The sequence below is a fragment of the Dermochelys coriacea genome, chromosome 23, assembly GCF_009764565.3.
Source record: "Dermochelys coriacea isolate rDerCor1 chromosome 23, rDerCor1.pri.v4, whole genome shotgun sequence".
NCBI lineage: Eukaryota > Metazoa > Chordata > Testudines > Dermochelyidae > Dermochelys > Dermochelys coriacea.
The window spans coordinates 4,778,887-4,790,333 of NC_050090.1; the positions used below are offsets into that span (position 1 = coordinate 4,778,887).

Below are 11,447 nucleotides of genomic sequence, written 5' to 3' on the forward strand. Positions count from 1 at the left end.
TCTCTCTCTCTCTCTCTCTCTCTCTCACACACAGGGTGTGTCTCTGTCTGCCATGCTGTCTCCCCTCCCTCCCTTTGTGCTGCCTTGTAGAGTGTGAGGCTACATTAACAACAATGTGTTAACCCTTGAGGGCTCTGCCGAGTGCTAATTCATCATTTAGCAGTAAGGCATTCCCTGGGAAATATCCCACCCTCTGACTTCACCATCTCAACCAAGCTTCACAATCATCATTGCTATGTACAGAATTAAATTGTTTGTTTAAAACTTATACTGTGTATATGTGTGTGTGTGTTTATATAATATAGTCTTTTGTCTAGTGAAAAAAATTTCCCTGGAACCTACCCCCCCCATTTACATTAATTCTTTTGGGGAAATTGGATTTGCTTAACATCATTTCGCTTAAAGTCACGTTTTTCAGGAACATAACTACGACGTTAAGCGAGGAGTTACTGTATTGGCCTTTTGAAAGGCGATCCAGTACAAATCAATGTAAGAGACAATGCTGAGCCATACAGTGTACAGACATCTCTACCAGACAAAGCATGGAAGAGATTAGCTGCAGATTTATGTAAATTCAGAGGATAGCATTTTGTGGTTCTTGTGGGCTGTTTTTCCAGGTATAGAGAGATAACGTACTTGAAAGACGGAACATGTCGCATTGTTATAGAGAAACTGACTTGCCCATTCGCTCCCTTTGGCATTCAAAACAACCAGCGATGGACAACGAACCACAAAGCGCCACAGCAGAATTTGTTATTCCGCACAAAATATGGTTTTGATCATATTCCCAGCAGCCCACATTACCCACAAGCGATGGAGAGGCTGAGAGAGCTGGACAGACAGCCAAAGAAATCCTACTGCAGGATGATCCATTTCTCGCTCTTCTGCGTTACAGATAACACCAACAGTGGCTACTGGATCCAGTCCAGCACAACTCCTGATGGGAAGACAACTCAGAGCTACTGTTCCAATTTTGGAAAATACACACACGCACACACACACTATCTCCGACGTGCCCTGTCATGAGGAGAGTAGCCAAATCGCATAAAAAGGCTAAAAGAGCTCACGAACACTTTTATAACAGACGTCACTCAGAGAACTGCCTGCTCTAGAACCTGGTGAGCGTGTTCATGTCCAGTTGGGTAGAGAAGAAGGATGGACGTCTCCAGCTGCCATAAAGAAAAAAAATTCAGCACCCAGGTCATACGTGATTGAGACCGACAGTGGAGACATCAGCAGAAACCATCAACATCAATAGTTTGTTCCTCAGCAAGAGCAAACTCTGCCGATGGCAGCTGCAGGACAAGAAGACGACTCCTCGAGGTTTCCAAATTGACCACGGTCCGTCGTTGCAACGACTGGCCAGCCAGGTGGCCGAGTCATTCCGCATTCGGGTTGTGTAACTAGAAAACCAGCAGGATTCAGAGAGATGTGACAGACTGAGCTGCCGTGAACGGCACAGACAGCATGACGGTGTGAATAGTGTACGTGGTAGGAAGGGAGATGGAATGGGGTGTTAAACTGTATTAGACTGTTGAGCAACTAGCTGTGTGTAAAGTATTTTAGTTAAGCGAATCTTGGCTGGTTCAGGACCATGATGCTGGCCTGGGATAGAGGTGGACTGAGGGGGGCCCAACTCCCCATCCCCCCCTGAGCTGGGCTGTAACCATCTGCCTAGGGCAGAGCCGACACCCCCATGGGAACTAAGTTCATTTCTTTCCCCTCCCCAGAGGAAGCGTCATTACTGGCGGCTGGACTGCAAGTGCATCACGCTTTTCCAGAACAACACCTCCAGCCGCTACTACAAGGTAAGCACTCTTTGCCCTGCGTGGGGCTTGTCCTCTGCGGGACCTGCCTGGTATGGGAGTCACAGGGGAAGAGCAACCCATCAGAACCTACCTAGCCCGTCCCCTACAGCCTGTTCCCCCTCACCCCCGGGGGTGCAAGAATTGTCCCTGTTCCCCCAGCAGAGATGGAGATGACCCCTCAGGGCCTACTGAGCCCTACCCTACCCATCCCTTACTAGCTGTTCCTCCTAGAGAGGTGGGGGAATTATCCCAGTCAGACTGTACCCCAGGGTTTGTAGGTTTCAGTGTCCCCAGCCCTTCCCTTGGGGAGATGTTTTCCCAGCCTGGCTGATCAGGTTCTCTGGCTCCTCCACTGAGAGTTTCACACTGTCAAGTCCTTGTGTGTTGTCACCACACCCTTTGTGTCAGAGGCCCACACTGATGACAGGCTGCTCAAAATCTTTGGACAAAAAGTCTTTTCCATCAAAAGACATTTTTGGCACCAAAAAAAAAAGAAAAGTTTAATTATTGAGGGTTTTGGGGTTTTTTTAATGGAAATTCTCTGCAAAAAGACACCCGCTTTCTTCTGTTGTTGAAGTGATGTCGAATTCCCACTGTCTCTTGAGTTCCCCTGCCCCTTTGTTTTCTTCACCTTGGGAAAAGTTGGTGGGACATGAAAGTGTGTGCTGGGGGGTGGGGAGGCTTGGGATGGGAGGGGGAAGTCCACTCTTTTTTCCTGCTTTCCACTTGAAAAGTTTTGGGGGAAAATATTTCAAAAGTTTGAATTTCTCTCAATTTTTTAAACATTTTACAAAAATATTTCCCACTGTGGGGAAAAAAAAGGAAAGAACAATGTTTTTTGTTTTAAAAAATAGCGTGTGTGTGTGTGTGTGTGTGTGTGTGTGTGTGTGTGTGTGTGTGTGAGAGAGAGAGAGAGAGAGAGAGTAAATGGGGGGGAACCCTGAAAGTTTGGAGGGAAATCAAAGGGCTCAGAAGCCAGGCTGGGCCGAGCTACTCTGCATTTCGCCCCTGAGCCTGTGAGTGAGTTCCCCTTGCAGGAAATCCCGCTGTCTGAGATCCTGGCAGTGGAGCCAGCCCAGACCTTCACCCTGGTGCCGCCGGGCGGCAACCCGCACTGCTTCGAGATCGTCACGGCCAACGCCACGTACTGCGTGGGGGAGAACTGCGCCCCCACCCCGTCCACCGCCAGCCAGCAGCAGAGCGGGGTCGGGCTGGAAGTGGCCATGGCCTGGGAGAGTGCCATCCGCCAGGCCCTCATGCCTGTCATCCTGCAGGATGCTCCCAATCCTCAGGGACAGGCCCCCCACAGTGAGTGAGCGCCCCGAGGCCTGGAATGGGCTCTGGGGCAGTGGGGAGAGCGCCCCCTACCCCGCTCCCTGCAACACAGCATCCCCTAGCTCCGGGGTGGGGCCAGCGCTGACTGCGAGGGGAGAGCACCCCCTACCGAGCCCACACCCTGATCCCTGCAGCACAGCACCTCCTAGTGCCTAACCATTTCCCTGCAGCGCTCTAGGTGTCTCCCATCCGAGCACAGGCTGGTCCCTGTTTGGATCAGCCGGGAGTCCAGCCCAAAGCACCAGCATCCTGTCAGACCCTGCTGGGCCTAGCCAGGCAGCGTCCCAAGTGGGGGAGGTGATTGTCCTGCAGGGGGTGATGCCGATCTCACCGGGGGGACACCCAGACGGTCCTGGGGATGGAGCTTAGCGTCCGCATGGCTGGGAGGAGCTCAGTCCTCAGATGCTGCAGCCAGGGTTAGGGGCTGGGATGGGGGCAGGGACGTCTTCCCCCATGTAGGATTTCATGCCCTGGACACAGTTTGCAGTGGGGAGGGGAATCCTGATTGGCTCAGGCCAGGCCTGTCTGGTGCCAGCTCCTAATCAAAGGCCCCTTTTCCCTTCCCAGGGCAGGCATCACTCAGGATCTCCGTGTCCAACAGCCAGATCCAGGAGAACGTGGTGAGTAGAGGCCCTGCCCCTTCTCTTTCTGCCCTGCCCCTTCTCTGTGTATGTCCAGACCCAGGAGAATGTGGTGAGTAGGGGTTCCATAACCCCCGCACCACAGCTCTCTCTCTGTATATAAAGAGTAGAAACATGAACCAACGGCTAAGGAGGAGCACAAAGGAATAGCATGAGCATGTAGGGACAAAACCAGAAGGGCTAAGGCACAAAATGAGCTACATTTAGCAAGCGACGTAAAAGGCAATAAGAAGAGGTTGTTTGATTAGCTCAGGAGCAAAAGAAAGGTGAAGGAAAGTGGAGGTCCTCTGCTTAGCAGGGAAGTAGAGCTAATAACGGGCGACCTCAGGAAGGTGGAGGTGTTTATCCCTCTTCTGCTACAGTGGCCTCTGAAAAGGTTAATTTGTGACCCGGTATGTAACACAATCAACGGAACAACAAAAGGGAAGGAGTGCAAGCCAAAATAGGGGGAAAAAAACAGGTTAAATAAGATAGATCTATTCGAGCCATCGGATGAAACTCACCTGAGAGTACTTAAGGAGCTAGCTGAAGCAAAATCTTGGAACCGTTGACAATTATCTTCGAGAACTTCTGGAGCGCATCAAAGGCTTTGTGAAAGTCCAAGTACCCTATATCCACCGAATCATTCTTGTCCACATGCTTGTTGACCCCCTCAAAAAATTCTAATAGACTGGTGAGGCGTGATTTCCCTTGGCAAAAGCCATGTGGACTCTTCCCCAACATATCGTGTTCATCTGTGTGTCTGATAATTCTGCTTTTTATTATAGTTTCAACCAATATGCCTGGTCCTGAAGTTAGACTTAACTGGCTTGTAATTTCCTCTGCAACCTTCTTAAAAGATCGGTGTCCCATTAGCTCTCTGCCAGTCATCTGGAGAGGCTGATTTAAGCGATAGGTTACCTACCATAGTTAGTAGTTCTGCAATTTCATATTTGAGTCCCTTCAAAACTCTTGGTCCTGGTGACTTATTACTGTTTAATGTATCAGTTTGTTCTGAAACCAAATCTATTGACACCTCAATCTGGGACCCCGCCTGTCTCTATGCTCCCCCCTGCATGTGATGGACACCCTGCCCCCCCACCCTGGATGGACTGACATGACCCTTTCTCTTGTGCCGTTGCAGGACATAGCCACAGTTTACCAGATCTTCCCAGACGAAGTCCTGGGCTCAGGGCAGTTTGGAGTTGTCTATGGAGGTGGGTTCGGGGGGAGGGCGGGATGCAGGGCCTGCCACTGAGAACCTCTGGGGTGGGGTGCGGTGGATGTTTGTACAGGGATTGCTCACCCAGCAGTGCACTGAGAGATGCCGTTGCTTCTAGGGGGAAGCGCGGGCGGGGGCTGTTTAATGGCTGCACAGGGATGCTGCAGACAAGTTCAGAAGGAAAATGGACGAAAACTCCCGTTTCCAACCCTATTTTGGGTAGGGGAGACTAGCTGGCTTCAGGGGTGGGGAATGGGACATGGGCCCTTTCACCTCGAGGGGGCGCTGGGTACAATCTACCCCCAGGGTGGGGGACTGGCAGGGTCAGGGGGTGGGCAATGGGACACAGGGCCTCTCCCCTCCAGGAGGTGTTGGCTCCCCTGGGACGAGGACCCTAATCCCTTTGTTCTGGCCCCCGCCAGGGAAGCACCGTAAATCGGGCCGGGATGTGGCAGTGAAGGTGATCGACAAGCTACGTTTCCCCACGAAGCAGGAGAGCCAGCTGCGCAACGAGGTGGCCATCCTGCAGGTGAGAGGGGGATGGACAGACAGACAGCGAAGCCGCTCGGCTCCTCGCTCCCCCGCCCTGGAGAGAGCCTACCCTCCCCCCCGTGGGGCCCGCCTCAGGGGCCCCGGGCTTGGCTGGCTTAGGGGCACTTCTGAGAGCTGGCCCTGAGGTTGCTGCTCGCTGCAGCGAGTTGTACAGGTCTCAGCTCAGGTCCCAGCAGGGCAGGGAGACGCTGGTTGAGCCAACCGCTCTGGGGCAGCTGTGCCGGCCGAGGCAGTGCATGGGGCTGGGGTTTTCCTGGAGCTGGGTGGCTCATGGGGGTCACCAGATCCAAAGAGGGGTGGGGCTGGCAGGCAGGTGGATTCCCTGCCCCCAGCCCCGCTTTTCTCTCTCCTCTCCCCGGCCCCCAGAGCCTCCGCCACGCAGGCATAGTGAACCTGGAGTGCATGTTCGAGACGCCCGAGAAGGTGTTTGTGGTGATGGAGAAGCTCCACGGGGACATGCTGGAGATGATCCTGTCCTCGGAGAAGGGCCGGCTGCCCGAGAGGCTCACCAAATTCCTCATCACCCAGGTGAGACCCACCCCCCCACCCCAAACTGCCCCAGCACCGCGGCTTGTCCCCGGGGCCGCTGGATGGGGGAGTTCACCAGGACAGGCCGGGGGCATGTGGCTCTGTCCAGGTGGAGGGAACCGGCCCTACGCTGTGTGTCCGTCTGGCTGGAGGGGCTGAGCTCTGCTCGGGGTGTGTCCCTGCTGCCCTCTGGCCAGCCCAGCCTGGTCCCTCAGCTACTCCCTGGGGTGGGGTGCAGGGGGAGCAGGCAGCGCTCCTCCCTCCCCTCCAGCTGGCAGGGGCAGACCTCCACCCCCCAGGCTGCTCTCTCCCCCCTATGCCTCCGCCAGCCCCTGGGGGAGACCCCTCTGCTGGGCAGACGAGGGGAAACGGCCCCTGTAAGCTCTTGGGGCAGCCCTGGCCCCACGCGCAATGTCTGACCTGCCCCATCCCGGCAGATCCTGGTGGCCCTGCGGCACCTGCACTTCAAGAACATCGTGCACTGTGACCTGAAACCAGAGAACGTGCTTCTGGCCTCCGCTGAGCCCTTCCCCCAGGTGAGACCTCTCCCCCAGGTTGGATTGCCCTACCACCCTCCACAGGGACCCCTCTCCCCAGGTGCGACTGTCCCACCCCTGTGTGCAGGGACCCCCCTCCCCCAGGTTGGAATGCCCTACCACCCTCCATAGGCACCCCTTCCCCCAGATGAGGCCCCTCCCCCCTTGAGGATCCCCTCCCGTAGGTGAGACCCCCCACATCCCTCCACAGGGACCCCCTTTCCCCCAGATAAGAGCCCCCCCTCAAGGACTCCCTTCCCACATGTGAGACCCCTTATCCCCCACCACTCCTGGGGCATTGGGGAGAAAGCCCCTCACGCCGCTCCCTGCAGCACAACGCCCCCTAGCACCTCACTGGGGCATTGGGGCCAGCCCTGCCCACCAGGGGAGAGCGCCCCTTGCTGAGAACCCTCTCCCGGCTCCCCCATTTCCCCCCCCCCAGGTTAAGCTGTGTGACTTTGGCTTTGCCCGCATCATTGGTGAGAAGTCATTCCGGCGCTCGGTGGTGGGCACCCCAGCCTACCTGGCCCCTGAGGTGCTGCTGAACCAGGGCTACAATCGCTCGCTGGACATGTGGTCGGTGGGCGTCATCATGTACGTCAGCCTGAGTGGCACCTTCCCCTTCAACGAGGACGAGGACATCAACGACCAGATCCAGAACGCTGCCTTCATGTACCCACCCCACCCCTGGCGCCAGATCTCCGCTGGAGGTACCTGCCCTGCGGGGAGGGAGGGATTCAGCCGGAGGGACCTGCCCTGGGGGGTGGAGGGGGGCTCTTGCTGGGGGGAGGGTAGCTTGGTGGTTTGAGCATTGGCCTGCTAAACCCAGGGTTGGGAGTTCAATCCTTGAGGAGGCCATTCAGGGAATCTGGGGCAAAAATTGGGGCTTGGTCCTGCTTTGAGCAGGAGGTTGGACTAGATACCTCCTGAGGTCCCTTCCCACCCTGATATTCTACGACCTGCCCCCGGTGTGAGTTCTAGTTGTGTGGGGGGGTGTCTGTTGCCTCCTAGTGGCAGGACCCATCCACTACAACAGCTAGCTGTGGACTCCCAGCTTTGGGGTTTGCACCTCAAGCTCTAATAGCCGGGGGGGGCCAAACCCCCTCTGAGGGGGCAATGCCCCCAACTGACACCCCCAATCCCTCCAGCACAGCACCCCCAGCAGGAAGGCCTGTGTTGCCAGGGCGCCGTACCCGCTATCCCCACGCCCCGTGGCTTTCCCCAGGGCAGACTCAGGCCCTACCCGCCCTGAAGGCTGCTCCATGACTCCACCGCGTTCTCTCCCCCTCCAGCCATCGACCTGATCAATAACTTGCTCCAGGTGAAGATGAGGAAGCGCTACAGCGTGGACAAGTCCCTGAGCCCCTGGCTCCAGGTACGTAGGGGCGGCCCAGCCATGGCCCAGCAGCCTGCCCCCAGACCCGGCAGCATCCCCCAGCCCTGCCCATGTCCCGAGCCATCACCTAGGGGAATGCTCAGGAGGAGTGTCGCTATCGCTACGGAGAGGTGGGAAAACTGAGGCACAGAGAGGGGCTGGGACTTGCCCAAAACCTGGGAATGGAACCCAGGAGTCCTGGCGCCCAGCCCCCTGCTCTAACCACTAGACCCCACTGCCCTCTTACACAGCTCACAAACCTGCTGCTGTTGCCCCTGTGCCCAGTATGGTCCTGCAGCCGCTGCCCTTGGTTGCAGCAGCCGAAGGGATTACGGAGCCAGCTGGAGGTGGTGGTTCTGGTGTTGTCCACCGGGGGGGCAGCTGGCCCCGTGCAGGGCAGTTCTGGTGCTGTCCACTGGGGGGCGGTACCAACACATCCCAGCTGGCTCCGCGCAGGGCAGTTCTGGTGCTGTCCACTGGGGGGCGGTACCAACACATCCCAGCTGGCCCCGTGCAGGGCAGTTCTGGTGCTGTCCACGGGGGGGGTACCAACACATCCCAGCTGGCCCCGTGCAGGGCAGTTCTGGTGCTGTCCACTGGGGGGCGGTACCAACACATCCCAGCTGGCCCCGCGCAGGGCAGTTCTGGTGCTGTCCACTGGGGGGCGGTACCAACACATCCCAGCTGGCCCCGCGCAGGGCAGTTCTGGTGCTGTCCACTGGGGGGCGGTACCAACACATCCCAGCTGGCTCCGCGCAGGGCAGTTCTGGTGCTGTCCACTGGGGGGCGGTACCAACACATCCCAGCTGGCCCCGTGCAGGGCAGTTCTGGTGCTGTCCACGGGGGGCGGTACCAACACATCCAGCTGGCCCCGTGCAGGGCAGTTCTGGTGCTGTCCACTGGGGGGCGGTACCAACACATCCCAGCTGGCCCCGTGCAGGGCAGTTCTGGTGCTGTCCACTGGGGGGCGGTACCAACACATCCCAGCTGGCCCCGCGCAGGGCAGTTCTGGTGCTGTCCACTGGGGGGCGGTACCAACACATCCCAGCTGGCCCCGCGCAGGGCAGTTCTGGTGCTGTCCACTGGGGGGCGGTACCAACACATCCCAGCTGGCCCCGTGCAGGGCAGTTCTGGTGCTGTCCACGGGGGGCGGTACCAACACATCCCAGCTGGCCCCGTGCAGGGCAGTTCTGGTGCTGTCCACGGGGGGCGGTACCAACACATCCCAGCTGGCCCCGTGCAGGGCAGTTCTGGTGCTGTCCACTGGGGGGCGGTACCAACACATCCCAGCTGGCCCCGTGCAGGGCAGTTCTGGTGCTGTCCACTGGGGGGCGGTACCAACACATCCCAGCTGGCCCCGCGCAGGGCAGTTCTGGTGCTGTCCACTGGGGGGCGGTACCAACACATCCCAGCTGGCCCCGCGCAGGGCAGTTCTGGTGCTGTCCACTGGGGGGCGGTACCAACACATCCAGCTGGCCCCGTGCAGGGCAGTTCTGGTGCTGTCCACTGGGGGCGGTACCAACACATCCCAGCTGGCCCCGCGCAGGGGTCTGGGCTGTCCAGCAGGGGGCAGCAGTGATGCACCTGGTCCCTGTTAACCCTTTACTGCCCCTGCAGGATTACCAGACGTGGCTGGACCTGCGGGAGCTAGAGACCAAGATGGCTGAGCGCTACATCACCCACGAGAGCGACGACGCCCGCTGGGAACAGTTTGCCGCCGACCACACCCTGCCCTACCCCGCCCACCTGCGGGCCCCCCGGGGGCCGCCCCCCGAGGAGGAGGAGGGGGAAGGGGAGCTGCAGGGGCTGACAGAGAGGGTCAGCATTCTGTGAGCCTGGCCCCCCACCCCGTGGCAGAGAGAAGAGCCCTCCCCCTGCTCCAGTGGAGAGACAAGATGGACCCCTGGGGATGGGGGTGAAGGACACCCCTGCCCCCGCTTTGTGCTGTGGGGACGTGGCTCCCCCTGCTGGCGCCAGAGCAGACAGGACGGCTCCCTTGCCCCGGCTGGTGCATTGTGAAGAACACCCCCGCCTGCCTACCTGCACGCCCTCCCTTGCCCGCGGGGGCCACCCTCGGGGCCCTGAACAGGCGGCCCTAGGGCTGAGGCGAGGCAGGTGGGGGCCCGGAGATGGGCTAGGAGCCCCAGGACATGGCGAGGGGCCTAGGCAGGGAGTGACGCCCGGCACGGCTGCTGAGGTTGCTTGGTGCCCATCTGGACGGCCCTCGGATCCCACGGCGCCCAGACCAGTGGAAGAATGGAATAGAAGAGGACAGCGGCCTCAGGGAGGGGGCCTGGCAGGTGGGCCCAGGCTCCTGGGGATGTGGGTGGGGGCCTGGCGCTGTGATCAGGGGCTGAGGGCATGAGGGGGTGGAGTCCCAGGTGCATGTCGGGGGCCTAGGGGTGGCTGAGGGGTCCCAGCGAGGTAGTTAGGAGCGTGGGGGGAGGGTGCAGGGTGTACTAGGCTCCCATGGTTATGAAGTGGGTGGGGGGTCCCAAGGGCGTGGGTTGGTGTTAGGGGCCTGAGCTATGAAGGTTTTGGGGGGAATAGGGGCCCCTCCCTGCACCCACTTTCCCTGGTGCATCATTCTGGGGAAAGAGGAGGTGTCTCCATTTTGGGGAGCACAGAGGGGAGAGTCTTCAGCGGGGTAGAGGGGAGAGGAGTCTGTCCTCAACACCCCCCCCCCCCACCCACAACCCCTGCTGGCTCCAAGTCGTCTTGGCCAGACTGAAGCCGCCCTAGGCTGAGCCCTGATGGATCTTGATGTCCTGCTCCACATGTGGCCGGCATGGCCATGTGCATCCTGGCCCGGGCACGCGTGTGTTCACGGCGGGGCCAGGGGAAGGGCGAGTAACTGACGAGGCCGATTGAGCGGGGGCTGATCTACGCTGCCCTTCGGTCGATGCTCATTCGGGGATGTGTATGTATAAATAAATCGTGAACAGAACTCGCCCAACCTACCTTTGAACTGAAATGTACGTGACCCCCTGCGCGGGGTGATGCTGAGTCACTCCCCCCAGCTGGAACGGACGGGGTGGGGGTGATCGCCCCGCACTAGAGCTAAAAGCCCCAGGTATTGCTAGGGATGACCCTGCCCCACTGTAGGGCTCAGGAGCCATGGTTCTAATCCTGCCTCTACTGCGGGCTGCGGGCAAGCCCCTTCCCTGCTCTGTGTCTCAGTTTCCCCAGCTGTACAATGGGGATAATGGCACTGACCCAGCTTGATGAAGTGCTCTGAGCACTCCAGTGGGAAAGGTCTTGATCTGAGTTAGGGGTGGTGGTTTGTTATCTCATGTGGGGTTTTTTTAAAGCAGTGCCAGTTTGGCTCTACACCCCGACTACATGGGTCGGGCGGGAAAACAACTGGATCCTTGTGGGTTGGGTCAGCTCTGCTCCTGCCCGGGGGGCTGGCATGGTGGCAGCTCCATGCCCTGCTCCGGGCACACTTGGGGAGTGTTTGCTTGTGGCCTA

The 11,447-nt window shown here is 58.7% G+C and overlaps 1 protein-coding gene across 1 annotated transcript in view; it reads left to right on the forward strand.

The window, feature by feature from the left end:
• Window positions 1-10,923, forward strand: part of PRKD2 (protein kinase D2) — a 30,955-nt gene extending 20,032 nt beyond the window's left edge. The window contains exons 9-18 of the mRNA XM_038382065.2: window positions 1,731-1,808; window positions 2,846-3,116; window positions 3,711-3,763; window positions 4,908-4,980; window positions 5,408-5,514; window positions 5,904-6,065; window positions 6,503-6,601; window positions 7,044-7,311; window positions 7,894-7,976; window positions 9,594-10,923. Of these exons, the coding sequence (XP_038237993.1) occupies window positions 1,731-1,808; window positions 2,846-3,116; window positions 3,711-3,763; window positions 4,908-4,980; window positions 5,408-5,514; window positions 5,904-6,065; window positions 6,503-6,601; window positions 7,044-7,311; window positions 7,894-7,976; window positions 9,594-9,809 (1,410 nt within the window). The 3' untranslated portion in view covers window positions 9,810-10,923. The remainder of the gene's footprint in view (window positions 1-1,730; window positions 1,809-2,845; window positions 3,117-3,710; window positions 3,764-4,907; window positions 4,981-5,407; window positions 5,515-5,903; window positions 6,066-6,502; window positions 6,602-7,043; window positions 7,312-7,893; window positions 7,977-9,593) is intronic.
• Window positions 10,924-11,447: the final 524 nt, after the last annotated feature.